This window comes from Phacochoerus africanus, chromosome 6 (assembly GCF_016906955.1).
Source record: "Phacochoerus africanus isolate WHEZ1 chromosome 6, ROS_Pafr_v1, whole genome shotgun sequence".
Taxonomy (NCBI): Eukaryota; Metazoa; Chordata; class Mammalia; order Artiodactyla; family Suidae; genus Phacochoerus; species Phacochoerus africanus.
Genome location: NC_062549.1, coordinates 27,963,466 through 27,987,926, shown reverse-complemented (window position 1 = coordinate 27,987,926; position 24,461 = coordinate 27,963,466). Strand labels below are relative to the sequence as shown.

General features: G+C 37.1%; 1 protein-coding gene across 1 annotated transcript in view; it reads left to right on the top strand.

Annotated features, from left to right (window-relative positions):
• Positions 1-24,461, top strand: part of PKHD1L1 (PKHD1 like 1) — a 152,020-nt gene that overhangs the window by 74,146 nt on the left and 53,413 nt on the right. Inside the window, exons 39-51 of the mRNA XM_047783405.1 lie at positions 1,344-1,592; positions 2,280-2,429; positions 4,424-4,598; positions 6,076-6,232; positions 6,619-6,775; positions 8,316-8,395; positions 8,848-8,977; positions 10,243-10,372; positions 13,063-13,304; positions 14,382-14,518; positions 17,056-18,085; positions 20,174-20,365; positions 23,535-23,686. Of these exons, the coding sequence (XP_047639361.1) occupies positions 1,344-1,592; positions 2,280-2,429; positions 4,424-4,598; positions 6,076-6,232; positions 6,619-6,775; positions 8,316-8,395; positions 8,848-8,977; positions 10,243-10,372; positions 13,063-13,304; positions 14,382-14,518; positions 17,056-18,085; positions 20,174-20,365; positions 23,535-23,686 (2,981 nt within the window). The remainder of the gene's footprint in view (positions 1-1,343; positions 1,593-2,279; positions 2,430-4,423; positions 4,599-6,075; positions 6,233-6,618; positions 6,776-8,315; positions 8,396-8,847; positions 8,978-10,242; positions 10,373-13,062; positions 13,305-14,381; positions 14,519-17,055; positions 18,086-20,173; positions 20,366-23,534; positions 23,687-24,461) is intronic.

Below are 24,461 nucleotides of genomic sequence, written 5' to 3'. Positions count from 1 at the left end.
AACATATTATATTATTATAATAGCAGTGCCATAATTGCAAATGAAGAACTAGATATTGGCATATGTTCCAAATTTCCATGAACCACTTCTGTCTCATTTCTCTTTGAATCTATCTTTCAAAACAATGTGTTTGTAGATATACGAGATTTATAGGTAAGTGAGAACTGAGCTCTTTTATTACTGAAGAGACAAAGCAATAGATCACACTTAGAGCAACACTTCCATTTGAAAGGTGAAATGCCAGACAGAATTAAAAGTTTAAGAGCCCAAGACCTTATTTTACCTTGTATCTTAAAACTATTCCTAACATGAAAAATCTCATTTATATCTGTGATCTTTAAAATGACAACTTATATTTCAGTGATTCTTATTATATAATCAACTCTATGGTTATTTTTATTATTACTACTTGAAATAAAGCACACTAGTACTTAGTGACTCTGCGTTTGTAACGTGTTGATTAATATCTATTCACTTATTATGTAGGTATGTAGCTATGCATTTGGATGACCTATGGAAAATTTCATGTGTGTAATGCCCTCAGTGCATTTTTGTCAAAAAAAAAGAGAAGAAAGGAACAGCATGATTGAAATTCTTTATTCTATGTACATTTATTCAAGGCATTAATATCAACATTCATCTCTAAGTCTTAAAATTTATCCCTTATTTCTGTAATTACTATATTACACTTATTTATATATTATAATTTCTTTATCAAGTCATACATGTTGAAAATATTTGAATTAAGGAAAATCATCATTGGAGTTCCTGTCATGGCGCAGTGGTTAACGAATCCGACTAGGAACCATGAGGTTGCCGGTTCGATCCCTGGCCTTGCTCAGTGGGTTAAAGATCCAGCATTGCCGTGAGCTGTGGCTCCTGATTAGACCCCCAGCCTGGGAACCTCCATATGCCGCGGGAGCGGCCCTAGAAAAGACAAAAAAAAAAAAGAAAGAAAAATCATCATTCCTCAGAACAGTTGCAAATATCAGGAAAGTACAAAGTTTTTAGAAAGTAAGCTTTATCCCTAAAATATACTCTAACCCAACACCTGCTGCTCAGGCATTCATACTCCCTTCCTCTGTATCTTTTCCCTTTCTCTTTTCCACTATCCTGAATCACTAGAAACTTACAATACAGTAGAATGGACAGATGCTCTGGAAAATAATAAACATTGAGATAAATATCTTATAGTTAATATACCATAAACAGCATGCATGTGTTGTTGATGTTTACATTGGTTCGAAAAGATTGGACATTATGGAATTAAATAGATATACCTTTAAATGCATGTGTAAGTATTGAAATTGAGATGTGTTTATATGGTCTGTTTTTTTTAAAAGGTCCTCCAGGAACTGAAATTCAGATCACTGGATTGAATTTTGGCGTTGATATCCTGGACATTTCGGTGATGATCAATAGCAGTCCGTGTAATGTGACCATGGCCAATGATACTGCACTGCAGTGTGTCATTGGAGAGCATGCAGGTGGCACTTTTCCTGTTACAATGTATCATAAAACAAAAGGCTCTGCTGTGTCTGCAGTTGTATTCCAGTACCCACTTACTATTCAAAATATTCATCCAAGCCAAGGTAATCATGAATGAGCCAGAACCTAGAAATATTTTATATTGTTTCAGTAAACAGTAAAAAAAAAATTCTTCAAACTGCTAAAATTTGTAGTTTCTATAACATATTTTTATGCATCAAATAAACATCAAAGAGAACAATTATTTCAAAATATTTGTTTATTTCTCTTCATGATATATAATTTATTTAAAATTTAATCCTTTCAAAAATGTCCAGGTTATATGTGGAAATTTTTTTAAAAAATCATGTTTAGACATCACTGTCCTGTAATTATGTCTACATAAATGTCTTTTTTTCTGTTTGAAAATTATTTTAGTAGTTAAAAACCTTAAGAAAGTATAATCAATGTACTTTTGACTGCAAGAGTGATTTTACGTTTATGTTTCGACTACTCTGAAATTCTTTGTGACATTTCTTTTAAATAACATTTTAGTTCCTAAAAGTAGTTTAAATAACTGACATTTCTTTGAATGTGACATTTACTCAGTGAGCGTTTTAAAATACTCCAGTCACTATAATCAAAAGAGATCCTTGCACTAATATAATGTTATATAATTAAAATATGATTTCAGTTCTAAGAATCATTTCATTTAATATTCCATTTCAGGTTTAAAAATAAAGTTAAACATATGCACAGAGGAGGTTTTCTTTTCATTAACGTTGTTTTTCCCTTTTATATTTCTTCGCTAGGAAGCTTTGGTGGTGGTCAGACCATGACTGTGAGAGGCACTGGGTTTAATCCGCACAATTCAGTTATATTAGTGTGTGGCTCAAAATGTGCAGTTGACAGACTTAAATCTAATTATACAACATTATTATGTGAAATTCCACCTCACAATGGTAAGTCGTCAGAAAAAAAGAATGGCAGTCTTGGAGCACTGTTTAACTTTATAGAGATCAGTCTGAATTTCTTTTTCCAAGTTTTTGTGTTCATTAGGGCAATTGAATCACCTGTAAGAATTTCCTGATTTTAAGCAGTTTCTTTAGAATGTTGTTTTCCAGGTTTATATGTTTTCTGAGATTCATAACGTTTGGGTTAGACTGAACTGTTGATGATAAATTGCAACATTTCCTTTTATCACAGAAACTGAGCATGCCAAATGGAGAACATGTTGTTAGTTCCTCTTGGAGTATTAGCTTTTCCTTGAAGGTAGGCTAGTATAATGGTTATGAGGGTGAACTCTGGCAATGCCTTTCATGCATTACCTTTCAATGCCAAGATACAAACCCAAGCTGTGTCCATGGGCAAGTTATTCAACCTCTCTGTGCCTTAGTTTCCTCATCTGTAAGATGGAAATAATCACATTAGCATACTTTATAGGATTATTTTGAGGTTTAATAAGCTAATGTATATGAAGAGAATAGAATGATATCTGAAACATGATATGTGATTTGCTGTTATTATTATTACTCTTATTTGCTTTTAATTAGTGGTTAAGAGCCTGGGCTCTGGGGAGCCCTGAATTTGTTTTGCCACTTAACTGTGTCACCTCAGCTGAGTAACTTCTCTCTGTTCAATTTGTCCATCTATTAAGTGGAGATGATATTGATCCTATTCAGTGGGTTACTTTGAAGTTTAAATGTCTAGTATTTTAAGTACACAATAAATTTCAATTATCTATCAACATTTAAGAAGAACCAAATGGAATAATATAGATAAATAAAATATATGGTTTATGTTCAGACATTCTTTAAAAACTTAACAAAAATTGTTTTTTGGTCTTTTGTCCTTTCTAGGCATATGGAGGTTTCCAGGCTAGGGGTCAAATTGGAGCTGTAGCCACTGGCCTACACCACAGCCACAGCAACACCAGATCTGAGCCGTGTCTGCAACCTACACCGTAGCTCATGGCAATGCCAGATCCTTAACCCACTGAGCAAGGCCAGGGATCAAACCCACAACCTCATGGTTCCTAATTGGATTCATTTCCACTGAGCCACAAGGGGAACTCCAAAAATTAGCAAAATTTGATGATGCTTTTCTAAACATTTTTGCTTCTCCTGACTTTTTAAACAAGAAACGTTGAAGAAAATATAACATTTTTCTGACTGGGCTTAATTATCATTTCAGCATCAGAGTTTGTATTGTGATTTTAAAAAAAAATGCAGCAATACTGTCAAGATTTTCAGGTTGTTGGTTTCAACACTGGTTTCTTTTCTTTTTTTTTTTTTGGTCTTTTGTCTTTTGAGGACCACACCCACAGCATATGGACGTTCCCAGACCAGGGGCTGAATCCAAGTTACAGCTGCAGCCTACACAACAGCCATAGCAAAGCCAGATCCGAGCTGTGGTGCAACCTACACCACCATAGCTCACGACAACGCTGGATCCTTAACCCACTGAGTGAGGCCAGGGATCGAACCCACAACCTCATGGTTCCTAGTCGGATTCGTTAACCACTGCACCACGACGGGAACTCCTGGTTCTGCTTCTTTATGCTATGTTTTTGTGTAGAGTTTCTGTATTTTTTCTATCTTTTACCTTGCTTTGAGGTATCACTCCTTGCTGTTGTCAGCACGCCTGCCATAGGCAGTTCTTCCTTCCTCCCTCTAATTTGCAATGTTGAATCCTCTAGGACTGGAAAACCAAACAGGCAGGTTTGTAGACTAGCCTACAATAAGAGGCTACAGGGGAGGGTCCAAAGGTTTTTCCCCTGTTGATAATGTGTGTGAACTTTGTGATTTTTTGGCTGTTGCTAGAGATCTTTATTACTTCAACTATAGCCTGTGAAAGTGACTTTGGGAAAAGGAAAATGTTATTGTAAATGTTTGGTGTGTTTGGAAATCAGTAAAGGCCTGATGGAAGAACTGAACTCAGTTTGATCCTCTTATAGGCAGTGGACCCGAGCAAGCCTGTGAAGTGAGTGTGGTCAACGGGAAGGATGTGTCTCAATCCACGACTCCTTTTACCTACACCCTGTTGATGACTCCGCTCATCACCGAAATAACTCCCAAGAGAGGCAGCACAGCAGGGGGCACCAGACTGAGAGTCCTGGGATCAGGCTTCAGGTATTGTCTTCATAAGCACATACATCAGCGTGGGTTTCCAGACTTCAGCCTTTGCGTCTGCTTTCTTGTGTGCCAGAACAGTGCTTGAATATAGTCATGGAATATGTGTGCATCTGCTCAAAAGCCACACTACCTTTACTGACTACACACTCTGTGCCAGTAACCTTTCTACCCCACAGAAACTTTCTGTGTTACCTTCTTAGATATTTGTTAATCCTATTTTTTGGTTAGAAGACTAACATTACAGAGGCTAAATAACTTTTCCTAGATTCTAGTAAGTAACGTCACAAGTATAAATCACCTTCTTGTTATGTTCCCCCAAATCTCACCTCCAACCATCATCTTCTTCATTGGTTCAGTGAAACATCCCTTCTTGCATTGGATCCATTTCATTGTAACTGTTTAGATTCCTTCTTCCTAAACATATTCATTATTTTGGCTCAAATTTATGTGCTGCACTATCATCTTTCAAGTGGATAAAGTGGGACATTTTTCACAGAACTAGAACAAAATATTTTAAAGTTTATTTGGAAGTTCAAAAGACACAGAATAGCCAAAGCCATCCTGAGAAAGAAAAAGGAAGCTGGAGGAATCAGGCTCCTTGACTTCAGGCTATACTACAAAGCTACAGTCATCAAAACTGTATGGTACTGACACAAAGATAGAAATATAGATCAGTGGAACAGGATAGAAAGCCCAGAATTAAACCCATGCACCTACAGCCAACTAATTTGTGACAAAGGAGGCAAGAATATGCAGTGGAGAAAAGACAGTCCCCTCAGTAATCGATGCTGGGAAAACTGGACAGCCACATGTAAAAGAATGAAATTAGAACACTTACTAACACCATACACAAAAATAAACTCAAATGGATTAAAGATCTAAATATAAGACTAGATACATTATAACTCTTAGAGGAAAACATAGGCCAAACACTCTCTAACATAAACCACAGCAATATCTTCTCAGATTTACCTTTTAGAGTAATAACAATCAAGTGGATAAGGCTGACTTTAAAATCCCAGATCATTTAAATCATAGAAGGTACTTTTCATTCCTCAAATATTTATAACTTCCTTGGACTTGCATTTTTATATGAGATTAAGTTCCAAAATCTGTGAATGGGGCAAAAATGTCAGAGACAAATTGATCAAGGAAAGTCTTTTATGAAGGTGCCTGTTTGGAGACCAACATAGAGAATCTCTCAATAATTTGAACCCAAGCAGTTTTTCTCCAATACTGCAATACTTTGCTAGTTTGTACAGTTTTATTTCCTGACCTCATAATCTCTTTACTTTTTTTCTTCAACAAATGTGTTGAAGTTTTACTACTGAAAAAAGTGTCAGTCTGCACTCTGGTGACTCACAAAATTAGATCATTATTTTTACAATAATGCATATGGATCATAGAGTTTGACAATGTGACCTAGAAATTTGAGAAAAAAAAAATCTGTTTTGTTTCCCTTTTTATATTATAGTGAAAATATACAGGATGTTCTCATTACTGTAGCTGAAGCCAAATGTGATGTTGAATATTCCAACAAGACGTATATCATCTGCATGACAAATGCCCACACTCCTTCAGGGTGGGCCCCAGTGCATGTCAACATCAGAAGAATGGGCATGGCCAAACTGGTAATGGTGCTGTTGGGTAGACTAGTCTGAGCAATAGAAAAACTAGCTTTATGGGAGGTGAAGTAATTAGTAATAGACTTTTTACCTCGTTAATGTCTCCCCCAAAATTTCTGAGATATGATAATAAATTTAAGTGGGTTATGTTTTTTTATTTACTACTAAAATTTTATTTCAGATTTCTAATTATTTTGGGTTTCGGGGTAATTGTTAATGGTTTTTTCAGGTTTTTATTATTGTGAAATTAACCAATAGGCAGCTCGAACATATTTAAGGTAGGTTATGCTTTATTATTAATGAAAATGTTCATTGTTTTAGATTTCTTCATTCCGAGAAATTAAATGAAGAATCATGACAAAACCTCTAAAGTCTGTCCTGTTCTATTGCAGGATAATGCAGACTTCCTGTATGTTGATGCTTGGTCCTCCAACTTCACATGGGGAGGAAAGTCTCCCCCAGAGGAAGGCTCACTAGTTGTTATTACGAAAGGACAAACAGTTTTGCTGGACCAAAATACCCCTATCCTGAAAATGTTGCTTATTCAGGGTAAGTTTCTGAAAATCTGTTTATTAGACTCTGCCTATGAAATATTTCTGTAAAGTTAATTTAATCAAAATTCATGATTACAAACATCCATAATTGTATCATATTCTGAATGCAGTGTGTAGTACTGAGTTCTTTAAATTGAGTATTATAATCCACTTGTGGTTATAAAATTATTTACTTTGTTACAACCCAAATCTTTTAATGAAATAGAATAGAAAATATCGGCAAGTACCACACAGATATGGATAAGAATCTTTTAAAATTAAAGTTTTCATGAAACTTTTGTTTCAGTAGTTGTGTGTGGGGGTATGTGTGTGTGTGTGTGCCAATGCACGTGAAGCGGATCACAAAAGGTATTTCCCACTTAGAAAAACACTATTATAGTGGGTCCCTGGGGTTATACAATCAGAGGGATTTGTTAAATTCTTACTAAATGATCCCCTAGACTCCCCTTGGATGCCAGCTTGTGGTTTAAACTTTGCTTGTGAACCTGCTTTCAACTGTCACCTGAAATTCTCTCTACTTTGTTTGTTTGTTTGTTTTATTATTTTTTTAGCCATGCCTAAGGCATGCGGAAGTTCCTGGGCCAGGAATCAAACCCATGCCACAGCTCTAACCAGAGCCACAGCAGTGACAACACTGGATCTTTAACCTGCTGAGCTATGAGGGAATTCCATTAATAATCTATTTTTAATACAGAAAGCTAAATTACTAAAAATGTTAAAACTGTGTGTAAAAGAAGCCATAATTGGCAAGAGTGAAAATGCTTGGGGCTTTAGTGTATAAATTTTGCCATAATGGTTTTAGCTGTTCAGAGAGATTTGTGTTTTGCTTTTGTTTTAACTTCTGGGATAATAGCAGTGTTTCAGTTATTTTAAGTTACTAACTATTAAGCCTTTGGACAAGTAAAGTTTTGCTGTCCAAAAATTTATATCAGTCTCTTAAAAAGTGATATCTCAGCACATTCTTTAATAATGCAGGGAGTTCCCTTGTGGCACAGTGGGTTAAGGATCTGGCATCGTCTCTGTAGCAGCTCCAGTCACTGCTGTAGCGCAGTTTTGATCTCTGGCCCAGGAACTTCCACAAGCCATGGACGTGGCTGATAATAATAATAATAATAATAATAATAATAGTGTTAATCGGGCTATAGTTGTTATAATGCAAATTAGTGGACAAAAATTTAGAGCTAATGTTGACATTTCACAGTTTCTATAGAAGGTTTTCTTTTAATTTTTTGTTCTTAATTTATATTTTAAGATCCTGTGTTTATAGAAATAGAACTTCTGTGGTTGCACTATTTAATAGCATTTAAAGTAACAAATGATCGAGGGAAAATAATCTGCCCTTAGATTTGATTTTCTATCAACTCCTTGGGTCTTGTCTGAAGTTTTTATACTTTATGTTGCAAAAGAGTGAAGAGAAGGGATATGCATAGTGACTGCAGACAGAAATAAAAAATTAAACTTTAAAATACAATTTAACAAATTGCTTTTAATAAGAATTTTCCTTGTGATATAGCTCAAAATTGTATGGTTTGTAGGTGGAACTCTAATATTTGATGAAGCTGACATTGAACTCCAGGCAGAAAACATTCTACTTACAGATGGAGGCGTTCTTCAGGTATCAGAGAATTTTTCATTGGTAACTTCTCTCCATTTCTTTTTAAAATATTTTGTGTAAAATGGACAGTTAATGATGCTAAACTCTCACAAGTTTATCTTTGTGTAGGTCTCCTTTCTTAGCATAAAATCTTTTTTTCTGGATTTTGAAAGTTTCCCAGAATATTCTTGTGCTTTTAATTGGAAGATACAGTGCACTATCATAGAGCAGAATTTTAAATAGAGCATAAAAAATCAGCTCTGAGATGTGGCTAAAATCAGTGTACTTTCCAAAGTTCTGGCATGGTGTATTCAGCTGATTGGAAAAATGTAAGGTATATCTTTTGGAGGGAAAGACACTGAGAATGTAAAAATCAATGTTCAGAAGAAAGAAAAAGAATATGATTTTGAGTAATTGGAATTGTGGATAATGAGCTTTAACTTTCTGAATGATGCTTGTGAAATCCCTTGCAGATTGGGACAGAAGAATCCCCATTTCAGCACAAGGCAGTCATTACCTTGCATGGGCACCTGCGATCTCCTGAGCTCCCAGTATATGGTGCCAAAACGCTGGCTGTGCGTGAGGGAATCCTGGATCTGCATGGTAGGGGGTAAAAGGGCTTGGGGAATTGGTGTAGGAGAGACTAGCCAGGAAGCCAGAGATAATCCTCCTGATTACTCCCTCTAAATGAAACCTTGCCAAGCTTCTCCTGTCTTTACACATTTCCTCTTTTCCCTTCTTTATCTTTTCCCTCCCTTATCCAGGCCAAGCCAGCCCCGTTCACCAAGCCACCAAGGTCACAACCCAGGTCATTCCTGGGAAGCCCTTCCACCACATCTTTTGCCTAATTTAGCACTTAAGACAGTTTATACTTAATTTTTTCTTTATTCACATCTCTAAATAAAAAGGCATTAAGTCTAGAAGCAGAAATCATGACTGCTAACATTTAAAAAAAAATTTTTATGGCCACACTTGCAGCATATGGAAGTTCCCAGGCCAGGGATCAAATCAGAGCTGCAGCTACAGCCTATACCACAGCCATGGCAACATCAGATCTGAGCCACGTCTGCAATCTATACTGCAGCTTATGATAATGCCAGATCTTTAACCCATTGAGCAAGGTCAGGGATTGAACACTCATCCTCACATAGACAACTTCGAGTCCTTAACATTCTGAGCCACAATGGGAGCTCCTAACATTTGTATTTTAAAATGGGCTCTTTCTAAAATATAACTATAGATTTATAGTTACACTTTTCTATAACTATATTCTGGAGAATTATTAGCAAACAGAAAATGATTTTATATTTGAGTTATCAGGGTAACATTATTTAAAGGTAGTATGGTGTGAGTCTTTTTTATATGACATCTTCTATTGCAATAATCTACATTTTTTATAAGTTTAGGATATATAAATATGATACCCCCTTGTGATCATAAATGTCCTGCACTGTTCTAAATATATACACTAATGCAATTTTTAGAAATTTACAAATTTCATTTCTCTCCTTTTTAATCAATTTAAGCAATTTCTATCAACAATGACAAATAGGGTTCTGCCCATTTCATCAACAGTATCACACCATTTATATTGAGTTCATATAAAGAAGATTGTCATAAATAGAATGTCATTGCAGAAGGATTTTTTAAAATTTGTAACCCATACATGTTATTACACATCTTTTATTTTTATAAGGCAAGCACGCTAAAAGTTTTGTTTTTGAGAAAGGTACAATGAACCATCTAAGCTAAAGTAAAATGAACCATCTCAAAACTGTTTCAACCCAGAAAGGGATTAAAATGCACAAAGTTCTTAATAGCCAAGCAAACCCAGCTAAAGAAGTTCTCGGGTTGAATGTTGGCTCCAGGTCTGCCTGTTCCTGTGATCTGGACTCGTTTGGCTCATACTGCAAAGGCGGGGGAAAGGACTTTAATTTTACAAGAAGCAGTAACGTGGAAACTTGGAGATGAGATTATAATTGCAAGCACAGGACACAGGTATGATGTCTTCTGGGCTCAATAACTTTGATTTAGAATAGAGATTTTTTTATGTAAAAAGCAAATGATTTGGAAGGTCCACAACTATTTGATTTAAATTTGAAACCTAATAAAGAAGCATGAAAGCCAACTACGTATTTGCCAAATATTAACACTGGATTGATCCTCAGTGTACTGAGGTTTCAAGGATTGAATTTACAATAAGAAAAAGTATAAATGTATACAAATAAAAGATTTTAGTTGTTTTTCATGGTTAGGTTCCCATGTAAGATTTTGTTTGATAAAAGCATTCAGCTATTAAAAGTCATTTGAAAACCTCTGAGTGACTTTAGCTAAAAGCAGGAATGCATTAAAAATGTAAATAAACTTCTTTGTTTGGGGTGACCAGAGAACATGGTTGAAAGCAGCTCTCGTGAACTCTTTTATCTTCCAGTCTTGGCTGTGGTTCCCAGGGAGCAAAATTGTTAGTCACTATTAAAAATAAGGGAAGAAATTATGATGATTAACATGACATTTTACATATGACATTTTACAATCAAAACTGCTTATGACCCTTAATTTCTGTTTAATTGTATATTTTAGCAAATAAGAAATAAAAGAACAAAACTAATATAGCTACACCAAGAATATTGGTGAGGAGAGAATCAAGAGGAGCTTTATTTTTGCTTTATGGTTCAAATTATGAGTAATAGCAAAATTGGATATAGTTATACCAGTCAGGGAACAAATAGTAATTTATGACAAGAAATGGCTAAATTATATTAAGGTCGTGATTCAATTTAGAATTAAAATTCAGGATGGTATTTTGAGTTCTCACTTTCCAAGTTAAAAATAGACTTGCAGATGTTAGGAAGAGTTAAATATATACTTAACTTTATAAGCACCCTTTTTTTTTTTTTTTCCCCTCTGCCCTTGGAATTACAAAATGCCAAAATTAAAAAGCAGCAAAATGACAGGGCTTACTAACAGAATAGAAAGTCCTGATTTATAGCTTTTCTGGAGGAAATAAAACAGTAAGTTTAGAATTTAGTTTTAAGAAACATGACTTAAGGACTCCCCCCCACCAAATCTAACTCATTGTTCACTATTTCACTGGTAAATCCTATTTGAGACTTTGTAAAGCAGGTGGTTAAAAACCCTACTTTCTTATCAACAATGTCCTACTGTTTAGCACAGGGAACTGTATTCAATATCCTGTGATAAACCATAATGGAAAAGAATATGAAAAAGGATATACACATGTATAACTGAATCACTTTGCTGTACATCGGAAATTAACACAACAATGTAAATCAGCAATATTTCAATAATTTGTTTTTAAAGAATACTACTTCTAAAGTCAGTCTGCCTAGGTCCAATACCACTTACTAGGGCTGAGGCCATATTTTTTCACCTCTTTGTACTTCACTAAAATTGGAATGTGATTAGTATGTATCTCAGAACTATTGTAAAGATTGAGTTTATATGTGTAAAACAGGGCTTGACTCAAAGTTATTCAACTGCTTAAATATTATGCCCATTTCTTGACTCAAAGTTATTCAACTGCTTAAATATTATGCCCATTTCTTCCATTTCATTTTCACTATCCATTTTTCTCTTTAAACCCTACAGTCTAATTTTGATCTTCACAAAGACTTTCCTAGTGACCTGACTCTCAGCATTCTTCACTTCCTTCACATCACCACGTTCTTTGGGTTCTCCCCTTGAAGTGCCTCTTCTACCCGCTTCCCCTGCTCTCAGTTTAATTTAGACTCTCAGTCCCTCACCCTGGAAGAGTCCATCAGCTTCCTATTTGGGCTCCCTTCCTCTACCTTCTTCCCTCAGGAATTCTTTCTGCATGGATTTGTTCAACCCATCAAAAACTGCGATTGGGTTGTGATAGGTACTGGACCAAGTGCTCAGCACACAGAAAGATTCAACGGGTGCCTCACCTAGAGGGACAGACAGGCTGTGGGAAGGAAGGAGTAGTAAATGTGTGGTGGGACTGTAACGTGGTGATGATGAGTGCCGATGGGACTTTCCTTGTGCAGAGCTTCTTGCAAATCCAGGAAAAGGGCTGGGAAAATTGAGAGGGGTGCCTTTCAACCTATTTCACATGCGACTTTGAACAGGTACGTAAAGGAAGGGAAAGATTTGCCAAGGGAGAGAGGAATCAGAAAGGAATGCTGGAAGATAGAGGTAACTCCCCTACGGCCACCTCTGTCAACGGCACCAATTATGCTTTAGTAGATAATACACAGTCAGCCACAGCAATGCATGTCTCCCTAAACTCAGGGACACTTTCTACTTGGTATCACCAGTACTTAGCTCTGTGCCTAGAAAACAAGCTAAACACTCAAAAATGTTTGCTGAAGGAGTCAGTACATGAATGTGTATATTATAGATTTGACCAGTCCTTTTGCTAGAATGTGGGGTGTATTGAAAGAGTAGGTAGAAATAAGACCTCCTGAACTCACCTTAAGCATTTCTTCTCCCTGCTCAGGAACCTCCAATGGATTCCCTTTGTAAGGCTTTCTCAATCTCAGCACGTTTGACATTTTGGACCGAATAATTCTTTGTTATGTATCGTAGGATGTTTGGAGACTTTTCCTGTTTTACAGATGTTCAAAATAGCATAAAACAAATGCACCAAAACAATGTTATATTAATTTATATTAATTTTGAGAGTTTTTTCTTAAAAACTTTTACAGGCATAGCCAACGAGAGAATGAAAAAAGGACCATTGCATCTGTATCTGCTGATGGCCTGAGCATAACATTAACTCATCCCCTGAATTACACACACTTAGGAATCACTGTCACTCTCCCAGATGGAACTCTGTTTGAAGCAAGGGCAGAAATTGGAATTCTTACAAGAAATATTTTAATACGAGGGTCAGATAATGTGGAGTGGAATAACAAAATTCCAGCATGTCCTGATGGATTTGACACAGGTACTTTTAGCAGCCTTAGCATGTCAACTTGAAATGTTTCCAGATACTGCAAATGTATTAAGAACTAAAGGACTTGGTTGTGCTCTAGCAATAATTAAGCCTAACGTTTTAGTGATTTTAAATGATTTCGCATTTATGCTACATGTGTCCAGTATGGGTCAAGAGAGGGCTCTGCTCATTGCAGTTTTCCAGGGTCTAGGCTGATAGAGACTTCATCTCAACATGGGTTTCCATGATCACTGAGACAGGAGATGAGATCGCTGAGGAGTTAAGCACCAGAAACTGGTTACTTGGTCCTAAAGTGACATGTGTCTCTTCTACTCAGGTGTCAGTAGTTGAAACTCATTCAATGGCTATCCTTAACTAATCAACTTAACACAGTTCTCATGCATTATATATAATATACATATGTACATGTGTAGTTAAGAAGCAGTGCATTTTACAAGTCTCTTAAATATTTTATGTAATCACTGCTACTTTACAATCCTATAAGTAGTTGAATAATAACTGATACAGCCTTTTCTTCGATGGAATGTCTAAGACAAAGCTCATTGAATTCAATGGCAAACGACCTGTGTTTTGATTCCAGTTAATCTGCATCAAGTCTCACAATGTCCATTGCGAAACCTAGTCTCATCCTATTTAAAATAAAAATGCTTCCTCTTCTGCCAAACTACTGTAATTGTAAGAATTTAGTGAGATAATGCATGTTCTAGTGGTATACTGGTATAAGAGTGTATTAATTATGTTCATCTCAAATCTTGAGGAAAATAAATTCAGAGATAATAAAACAAATACTCTTATCAGTATTCGCTCGACCATCCAAATATTTATCTAGTATCTTCTCTGAAAAGTACTGCGGTAAGTACTTTCGAGGATGCAGAGATGAACAAGACAAAGCATTTACCTTTCTTACTGTGCAGAGAAGATGATGTGAATGCAAATAATTATGTTCCAGGATGAGATTAAAATTATATGCAAATAAAAAGATATAATTAGGTATGAGAAACAGTCTTTATATAATTAGAGGATTTTAACATGGTTTTTCTTTATGAAGTCTTAAAAATATTTTTAAAGGTGAATTTGCTACACAGACATGTCTCCAAGGAAAGTTTGGAGAAGAAATAGGAAGTGACCAGTTTGGAGGCTGCATTATGTTTCATGCTCCTGTACCTGGTGCTAACATGGTAACTGGAAGAATAGAATATGTAGAGGTAAGGGGTGTTGTTATAATAGTTTGTCCAAAGTTGTTTATACAATGAATGTGTACTGAGTACCTGCTTTTGCTAGGTGCTGCTTATAATCTGGTAGAGGACACAGATAAGTAAAGAGATGATTTTAATACATCCGAATATTTACTCATGTAAACATGCTAAAATTTTGTTACTGTTTTTTCATACCCCACATCAAATTCATCAACAAATTCTATCCCCTCTGCCCACAAAATATTGTATCAGAATCCACTTTTTTTCCCACCACTCCACCTGGTCCCTAACCCACGCAACCATCACCTTTCATTTGGACTATTCTGCTTTTCTCCTAACTGGTCTTTCTGCTTCCACCCTTTCTGCAGTGGAATCTCCACGCCACAGCCAAAGTATAGTTTTTAAAGTGTGAATTAGGTCTTGCTACACTGTTCAAAACACTTCAATGGCTTCATATTACACCTAAGATGAAAAACCCAGCCCCTTCACAAAGGACCCAAATGATCTGATTCCTAACTAGATGGCCACTGACTTTTTGTTTGACTCTTCACTTGGCACCTGCCACAGCAGCTACATCGGCCATTCCCTGTCCCTTGACCATATTGAGCACATTCCTTTCTCAGGTTCTCTGCCCTTGCTTTTCATTCTGCTTGGAATGCTCCTCCACCAATTACTTAAATGGTTCACACTCTCATTTCAGTCAGGTCTCTTCTCAAATGTTATTTAAGGGAGACGCTTCCTACCATCTTTATTTGAAATAGCTGCCCAAACATCTGTTTTTTCTTTATTTTTTCGTAACTTCTGACAGTATATCTAGTTTTGATTTGTTTTTGATCTCTTCCTCTGGAACAAAAAAGCCATTTCAGAGATATTTGTCCTTCTGGTTTTCTTCTCTTTCTTCTGTAGCTGGAATAGTGCTTAGGATATAGCAGATTCTCAATTGACTATTCGTTGAACAAATATATAAATAAAAGAATAAATATGCTAGTTCTGTCCAAGAGATCAGGAGCTCCTCTGTATCTTATTCATATTCAGTCTATATAATCAGGGTTTAGTCCAGTTTTTATCAAGTATTCAAAAAAAGGAGGGAAGGAAGGAGAGATAGTAAAATCCATAAATCCATTAAATTGGGAACACCTCCACTGCAGTGAGGGTGGCAGAGTCAATGATTGCATTTTGTAAAACTACCCCCCTCCTAGGTTATGTTATATACATATAACTCCTGGATATAGAATGAGTGAGGGTAGATCTGTATAGTAAATATTAGTAAGAGTTAAGTTTTTTAAAATTTTTTATTTTTGGCCACAGGCATGGCATGTGGAAGTTCCTGGGCCAGGGATTGAACCCGTGCCTTGGATGCAATTTGCACCACGGCTGTGGCAACCCTGCTGCACCACATGGGAACTTCCTTAGCTTTTATTTTTATTTATTTTTATTTTCTTTTTTTTATTTTTATTTTTATTTTTTTGTCTTTTTGCCATTTCTTGGGCCGCTCCCCTGGCATATGGAGGTTCCCAGGCTAGGGGTTGAATCGGAGCTGTAGCTGCCAGCCTACCCCAGAGCCACAGCAATGCAGGATCCGAGCCGCGTCTGTGACCTACACCACAGTTCACGACAACGCCAGATCGTTAACCCACTGAGCAAGGGCAGGGATCGAACCCGCAACCTCATGGTTCCTAGTCAGATTCGTTAATCACTGAGCCACGACGGGAATGATGAAAACACCTAGATGCCCTAACATTTTATCTCCAAAAATTATGAAATCCTATCATACACAACACACACAGAAGCATCTTCTAAATTGGATTACTTGATCATAGACCTATTGAAAGTATAGTAGATTGTTAATAAGATCACCAAATCTACAATCAGGGCAGTGGGTTTCAATGGAACTTTGTGACCATGAACAAGATTCTCAGCATTTTTAACTTTCACTTTCTGTAAAATGAAGCTTATGATAAGTGGCTACTTCCTAGGATTGTGGTAAAGCCTGTGATCATGCATATAAGACATTTCACACAATATCTGGCACAGGGTAAGCATTCAAGAAATGTTTCTTTTTATTAAGAAAGGATACAAAGGAAGGAAAAAAGTTTTTTAAAAGGTTGTATTTTGCTAAACACAAGTTTCATAACTGAGCAAGATGAAAAGCAGAAAAGACAAAGATGGCTTTTGTTCATTCATTTATTTGGTAGCAGGTATGGGCTCTTCTTATTGAATAAAACAAGGTGAGTTGGGAGTCAAATAACATTTAAAAATGATAATAATATGGGGGATATAAATGCATTAGTAATAATTAATGTAAAGTGAATACTATTTTGAAACAAGAAAGTATAAGCCGTAGAAATTCCCTGGTGCCACAGTGGGTTAAGATTCCAGTGTTGTCACTGCTATGGCTTGGATTACTGCTGTGGCATGGGTTCAATCCCTGTCCCGGGAATTTCTGCATGCTGTGGACATGGCCAAAAAAAGAAAAAAAGCAAGTGTGAGCCGGCAAACTCCGAGTCTGTGTATCACTAAAAAGCTGTGACTTCTGGGCTTGACAGATATTCCATGCTGGCCAGGCATTCCGGTTGGGGCGATATCCGATACACTGGCACCTGCTTGGAGATTTACAGTTTAAATCTTATGTAAGAGGCTGTGCAATTCACCAGACATACAACAGAGCTGTTACTATCCATAACACACATCACCTTCTGGTTGAGAGGAATATTATATATGATATCAGGGGAGGAGCATTTTTTATAGAAGATGGTATTGAGCATGGCAATATCCTACAGTATAACTTGGCAGTATTTGTACAGCAAAGTACTAGTCTTCTGAATGACGATGTGACTCCAGCTGCATTTTGGGTAACCAACCCAAACAACACCATCCGACACAATGCAGCTGCTGGTGGCACTCATTTTGGCTTTTGGTATCGAATGAACAACCACCCTGATGGACCATCCTATGACCAGAACATCTGCCAGAAAAGAGTTCCTCTTGGAGAATTCTTTAACAACACCGTTCATTCTCAAGGTTGGTTTGGATTGTGGATATTTGAAGAATATTTCCCCATGCAAACAGGATCTTGTACTTCCACAGTGCCAGTGCCTGCAATATTTAATTCACTTACTACTTGGCATTGTCAGAAAGGAGCTGAATGGGTCAATGGAGGTGCCCTTCAGTTCCATAACTTTGTGATGGTAAATAATGATGAGGCTGGAATCGAGACCAAGAGGATCCTGGCTCCTTATGTTGGAGGATGGGGTGAAACCAATGGAGCGGTGATTAAAAATGCCAAAATAGTTGGTCATCTCGATGAACTGGGAATGGGGTCTACATTTTGCACAACAAAAGGCCTGGTTCTCCCATTTAGTGAAGGCTTGACTGTGTCTTCCGTACACTTCATGAACTTTGACCGTCCCACCTGTGTGGCTTTGGGAGTGACGTCCATCACCGGCGTTTGTAATGACAGATGTGGAGGTTGGAGTGCAAAATTTGTTGACATCCAGTATTCGCACACACCAAACAAGGCTGGCTTTCGATGGGAACATGAAGTGGTGCTGATTGATGTTGATGGTTCACTTACAGGTAATGTGATGTTTTATTTTCTGAAAAAATACTATGGAAATATGTATTTTTGTTTGCTTGAGCACAAAGACTGGGATTGTCAAAGCAGACTCAGGTGAGTCACAGGTCTTACTCAGTACAAAACTTTACTAATTCTTAAGGTTGTAGGTCAACACTAGGCATAGATAAGACTTTTTTTTTTTCTAAAAAAGCCCCCCGCTATCAGATGCAGCCTCCAAATATGTTCTTTTCCTCCTGTGTTTGCACTTTGGTTTTGAATTGGCAGCAAATTTTGAACCATATTTATGGGACTATTGATCATAGAAGAAGCCGTCTCAGTTTGAGAATACCTCTATTTTATACTCAGTTGATTAATCACACAGATAGGAAACAGTTTACATGACTACACAAATTCTCCAGCCAATCATGCCCCATAAATGTATAAATTCCAGGTTTATTTACATCAGCAGTGTAGACAGACTAAATGTATCTTGCTCAAGCACCTTAAATCAAAGTAGTTAAGTTACAGACCTACTGATAACCTTTTTCTTGTCAATCTAAATTCCAAACTGTTGCATTTGGAGTGGATAAACAATGAGATCTTGCTGTATAGCACAGGGAACTATACCCAGTCACTTGTGATGAAACACGATGGAGGAAAATGTGAGAGAAAGTGACTGGGTCACTTTGCTGTATAGTAGAAATTGACAGAACACTGTAAATCAATGATAATGGAAAAAATAAAAATCATAAAATAAAAAAATAAAAACAAAAAATAAAGTAAATTCTGAATTTGGAATTGGTTCAAAGAATGTGAATTCTAGTATAAAATTCAACAAACTAAGTTAACTTTTTTTTTACCATTTTCAGCTCAGAGCATGTCAAAATTTTTTGTAAATAATTATGGTTTCTAGAATTTAGCATTTTTGTAAAATTTTAATCACAAAGAATTGTCTAAATAAGATAGAAAGTATGCGTGTGTGTTCGTGTATATGATTCTACATAATACTTTATGAGACAGACAAGTTACAAATAAACCTATAGATATTAACATATTTATTTTTGAAAGACTTTGAGAGGGAAGAAGGTTCATCTCAATATTCAGACAGACTGAATTCTCACCCATGGTTGTTGACTTGTCTCCTGCTCTAGTTGTGGCTTTAAGAGGGAGAACATTTGGATAGTTCTAATATTCAGGGCTTTATGTGACCGTTATTTATTTACTTAATTCAACTTAGATTCATTTTTTTTTCTTTTTGGGGCCACACCTGCAGCACATGGACATTCCCAGGCTAGGGAGCTGCAGCTATGGCCTACACCAGATCTGAGCTGCATCTGTGACCTTCTCTGCAACTTGCAGCAATGCTGGATCTTTAATCCACTGAGCAAAGCCAGGGATCAAACCTGCATCCTCACAGAGACAGTTGAGTCTTTAACCTGCCGAGCCACAATGGGAACTCCTTTCTCCCTTTTTTTGTCAGCTTAGTTTGTTGTTGTTGTTGTTGTTTCGCTTTCTGCAGCAAATGGAAATTGCTAGGCTAAGGGTCGAATCGGAGCTGCCACTGCCGGCCTATGCCACAGCCACAGCAACACCGGATCCAAGCTGCATCTACAAACTACACCACAGCTCTCGGCAACAATAGATCTTTAACTCACTGAGGGAGGCCAGGGATCAAACCCGCATCCTCCTAAATGCTAGACGGGTTCATTACCGCCAACCCACAATGAGAACTCCCTCAGTTTAGATTCTTAATGTTAGTTGACTGTCCATTGGTTGAGAGCACCGGTACTATGGTCAAACTGCCCAGATTTGCATCCTTCCATGAATCCTTGACCAAGGTATTTATCCCACATCCCATCCCCTTTTTGGGTTCTCATGGATACTTCAGATCCCACGTTTCAGCTACTTCCACCACAAGCTCTCCAACTAAAGAGTCATGCAAAGCCTTTGTGTGAGGTCCCCTTACCCCAGGTCAACAAAAAAATGAACCAAGACTTTTAGATTGTATTTGTGCCACTATAGATCATAGTAAGTACACTGTAGATAGTCTGGCTTTTTTCGTTTTCTGACGTGAAATAGGATATGTGCTGTTTGTGTTAATTTCCTAGGTCACAGAGGACACACCGTTATTCCACACAGCTCACTGCTGGACCCTTCTCACTGTACTCAAGAAGCTGAGTGGAGCAGAGGGTTCCCTGGTTCAGTCTGTGATGCCTCAGTCAGCTTCCACCGGTTAGCATTCAACAAGCCTTCTCCAGTATCTCTGCTTGAAAAGGATGTGGTTCTCTCAGACGCTTTCGGTAAGTAGAATGCAGTCATTTAAACCGTCTATTTAAGTATGTTTTCCTCAGTTTACATCATCTCCTTGAGTTGTCAGTTACTGTTTAGAACATTGGAAAAAGCATATTATTTATATCATTCAGAAGCCAGGCTGGAAACAAATAAACACACCTCAAAATGGGCTTGAGGGGAGTACTGAATAAACATGACCAGCATGACATTCTGCTGATTAAGGAACCTCCAGCCAGCATTATGACAGAGAGCAGGAAAGTTGACATAGCTTTTGGATCAAGACAGTAAAAATATACCATTGTTTCTGCTACTGAAGGAAAATTACTTTGAATATCTTTGTTGATTGAACTAGGTTTGGGGGGAGCACCTGCTAGGTCGATAGCTGCACACCAGATGCCAGATTCTGTTGATTGACTGATTTGTTTCAGTAAAGATACTGTACCTGGAACACCGGATGTGCTTGACATCGTTGCCTGACTAGATTTCATTAATTTCCTGCTGTTATTCATGATCCATCTGGCATTTGCACCAGCCAGACAGACAAATCAAGTGGGGATGTGGTAGGAATCCTGATCCTCACATCTCTCAGGTTTTTCACTGTGGCATTAATATCTGCATTTTTGCCCTCAAGAATTTGGAACTGCTTTTAGTTTATTATCTTGGAAAAGGGGTGAGGAGCATGGTTCCTAAAGAGTTCACTCAGTCCTTCCTACCTGATTTTCCCTCCCTTCATTGGTTAGGGGAACCAGTGTGGGCCTTTCTCCAGTTACTAAATGTATCTCTTCCCCTCATACTGGACCTGGCTTCTCATGAATGGCTCAGATCTATGTATCATTCCATCCATCCATCCATCCATCCATCTATGAGTTATTAGTTAAAATATCTATCTACTATTAATTCACGCTCATGTACACTGTTCTGATAGTTTGCAGGTTTTGGAACATAAGAAAGGCATATTGAGGGAGTTCCCATCGTGGAGCAGAAGAAAAGAATCCGACTAGGAATCCTAAGGTTGCAAGTCCAATCCCTGGCCTCGCTCAGTGGATTAAGGATCCGGCATTGCTGTGAACTGTGGTATAGGTCGCAGACGCAGCTTGGATCTGGCATTGCTATGGCTATGGTATAGGCCAGCAGCTGCAGCTCCGATTCAACCTCCAGCCTGGGAACCTCCATATGCCATGTGTGTAGCCCTGAAAAGATAAAAGAAAAAAGAAAGAAAGAAAAAGAGAAAGAAAGCCATATTGATTAAAGATTTTCTAAACCAATGATTCTCAAATATAGTTTTCTAAGTTTTTTGCATAAATCTAAATAATGTAGTTTCTTGATGATAGTATTTCCAAATTTCCACATTTAATGGTATGTACAAGGTGAAGACTTGCAATTGGAAACTAAAATGATGAACCTCAGTGTAAGCCAAATGAACTTTTAAAATGTGAAGCATGATTATACCAGTCAGACTGTAACTGCTAAAATTATAGCTGTGTCAAATCCATCAGACCATACTGGAGTTTCATTACTCTGCTCCATGTTATCAGATCATCTTAAAATATTTCTTATGAGAATTTCAATTTCTGCCCTTCTTTCAAACAAAGTTCTATATCTCTTTTCACCATACATTTTGGAACTGGAGAAATAACTATAAGGTGAGCCTGTAGCCGCACTGGACCAGCCATGAAACTGAGCAAAGACTCAGTCTTTCTCTTGGCCTTCATAAGCTCCCATTCTCAGCTGATAGACCACGGTAGCACTTAGGGTGTTTGAGGGTTAGTATCAGTTCAAAGCCAGGCTATAACGACTCTTGGAAGGTCTGGGTAGTTTCCTCTCTCAGGTATACAGTAGCCTGATAAATGGCCATAGGTTTCTCCCACTCAGTGGAGGTGCTGTCAGGCTGTGAATTGGCTTGGATCTAGAAAACAGGAAAGAATTGGCCAATTTCCACTTAGATAACTCAAATTAGATTTCTGTCCCCCAATGTCTATATAATTTTTCTGTCCAGGTATGCCAGACATCACCTTAGGGTGCTACCCACTATTCCCCTGGGAGAGGCTCTTGGCATTGCAGTAACAGAGGCTCAAGAGCGCGTCTTTCACCCAGCAAACGTTTTTCACAGCCTTGCAAGTGTCAGTTCAGCTAGTATCCTATAGGCCAAAGAAGTCACCCAGTCTCAACAGAGCGGGGAAGTCTGTTTTCCCTCATGGATGGGAGAGGAGTGGATATTTGCTGAATAATCCAAATTATCATAGTTCTTCTCATACACTGCAGGTCTTCTGAAACTTGAGTTTTTAGTGCCTCATCAAAACAAATGCTAATTCAAAGCCTAAGAATTTGTTCCCCCATATTAGAATTTGTTTTGCTTTATCCCTGAAGGAAAAGAATGACAGTTTATTTTATAATCTTGCTTCTAGCTTCTTCCTCCTAAATTTGTAAGGGGAGAGGTTGCAAATTTAACATAAAATTTAAATCAGAGATTAAAAAAAAAGTAAGAAAGGAGAGGAAAAAAGTAGAATATGAGCAATTAATCACAGATTTTTTTCTTTATATTGTGTTGAGATCATTTCAAATTTTTAACATGAAGTCATCAGGCACTCTCTCAAATTAAATCTTTTTCTCATAACAGCTAGTTCAGGTTCCAAGTTCGTCATTCACAAAATTTAGGGTGTCCTGATCAGTGTCAGTGGTAGGTCTTCTTGCAGTCTAGTTCCTTAAGAGTTTTAAATCAGAGCTTTCAATTGTTAGGCTGATTTTTGTTAACGCAGCAAATGGGGAGAATTTAATAAAGTTCAGAACATATGTTTGCATACTCTGCAAATCAAGGATTATGAAGAATTAAATCCTTAGGAATTAAATGATATTTTAGACCAATGATATTTAAAGAATTATATTGGTATCTTTAAGCACTTTTGTCTTAGCAGTTGTAATCACCGTCATATTTCGATTTTATTTTCCCTAAGAATTAATTCAGAATTCCAAGTGAGAAACCATTTTATGTTTCAGTGAAGTGTGATGGGAAACACTGGGGCCTTCAGGTAAACAAAGACATTTGAAACATAAAATAATGAAATACTTTACTGACCTCTTTGAGACACCCATAGACTAGACTAATATTTACCTTTGCACTTGTTCAGAAGAGAAGAAATAGGTAGAAACTACTGTTATTTTTTTTATGTTCTTCCTCAGGCACAAGCATTGTTCCCTTTCAGAAGAAACGACTGACCCATATGTCTGGATGGATGGCTTTGATTCCAAATGCAAAGCACATTAACTGGTATTTTAAAGGTGTAGATCACATAACCAACATATCGTATACATCCACATTCTATGGATTTAAGGTAAACAAAGAGCTGCATAATCCATCTTCTGTTAACTGTGATTGCATATTCCTCAAACGCAGCCCCCACACTCATCCGTACACCGTTTGTGAGGCCCAGAATGACCTTGCTTCTGTATTGACTTAGTGACGTCCTGCACACTTTTCATAACCCATCCTAAATCTCAGAAGCAAACAAAAAACCCTTCTTTAAGAGTCGGAAGTAAACAATCTTTCTGCCGCCTTTCCATAGTACAAGGCTTGTGCCCATTGTTATTACCATGATAATAACTAACATTTATTGAGTGATTATGATGTTTGGGGCATATTAAGGGCTTTATTATTTGTATTATGAAATATACCAAACACAGAAAATTATAGAAAATAACAGACTAAGTCCTGTATGCCCACCACCTAGCTCTGAATCTAACATTCTGTGACTGTTTACTTTAGATTTTTTAAAGAAATAAACATTTTAGATGAAGTGCAAGCTCTCTATATGGCTTACTCTGCTATCATTCTCCATTCTCCACCTCTCATGGGCACCAGAATCCTGAATTGGGTGTTTTCATCCCTGTTCATGTTCTTCTACTTGTACTACATATGGGCAACCAAAGAGCAATACATAGCACTGTTTTAAATGTGTTGAAACATTATAGAAATTAAATGTTCTCTGAATGTATGCATATGTATGTGTGTGTATGCATATGTTTAGAGAGAAAGACTTTCATTGCCTTAGTGACAGAATTAGGATTATCGCCATAGACAGGTAAAATGTTAATAAACAAAACACAAGC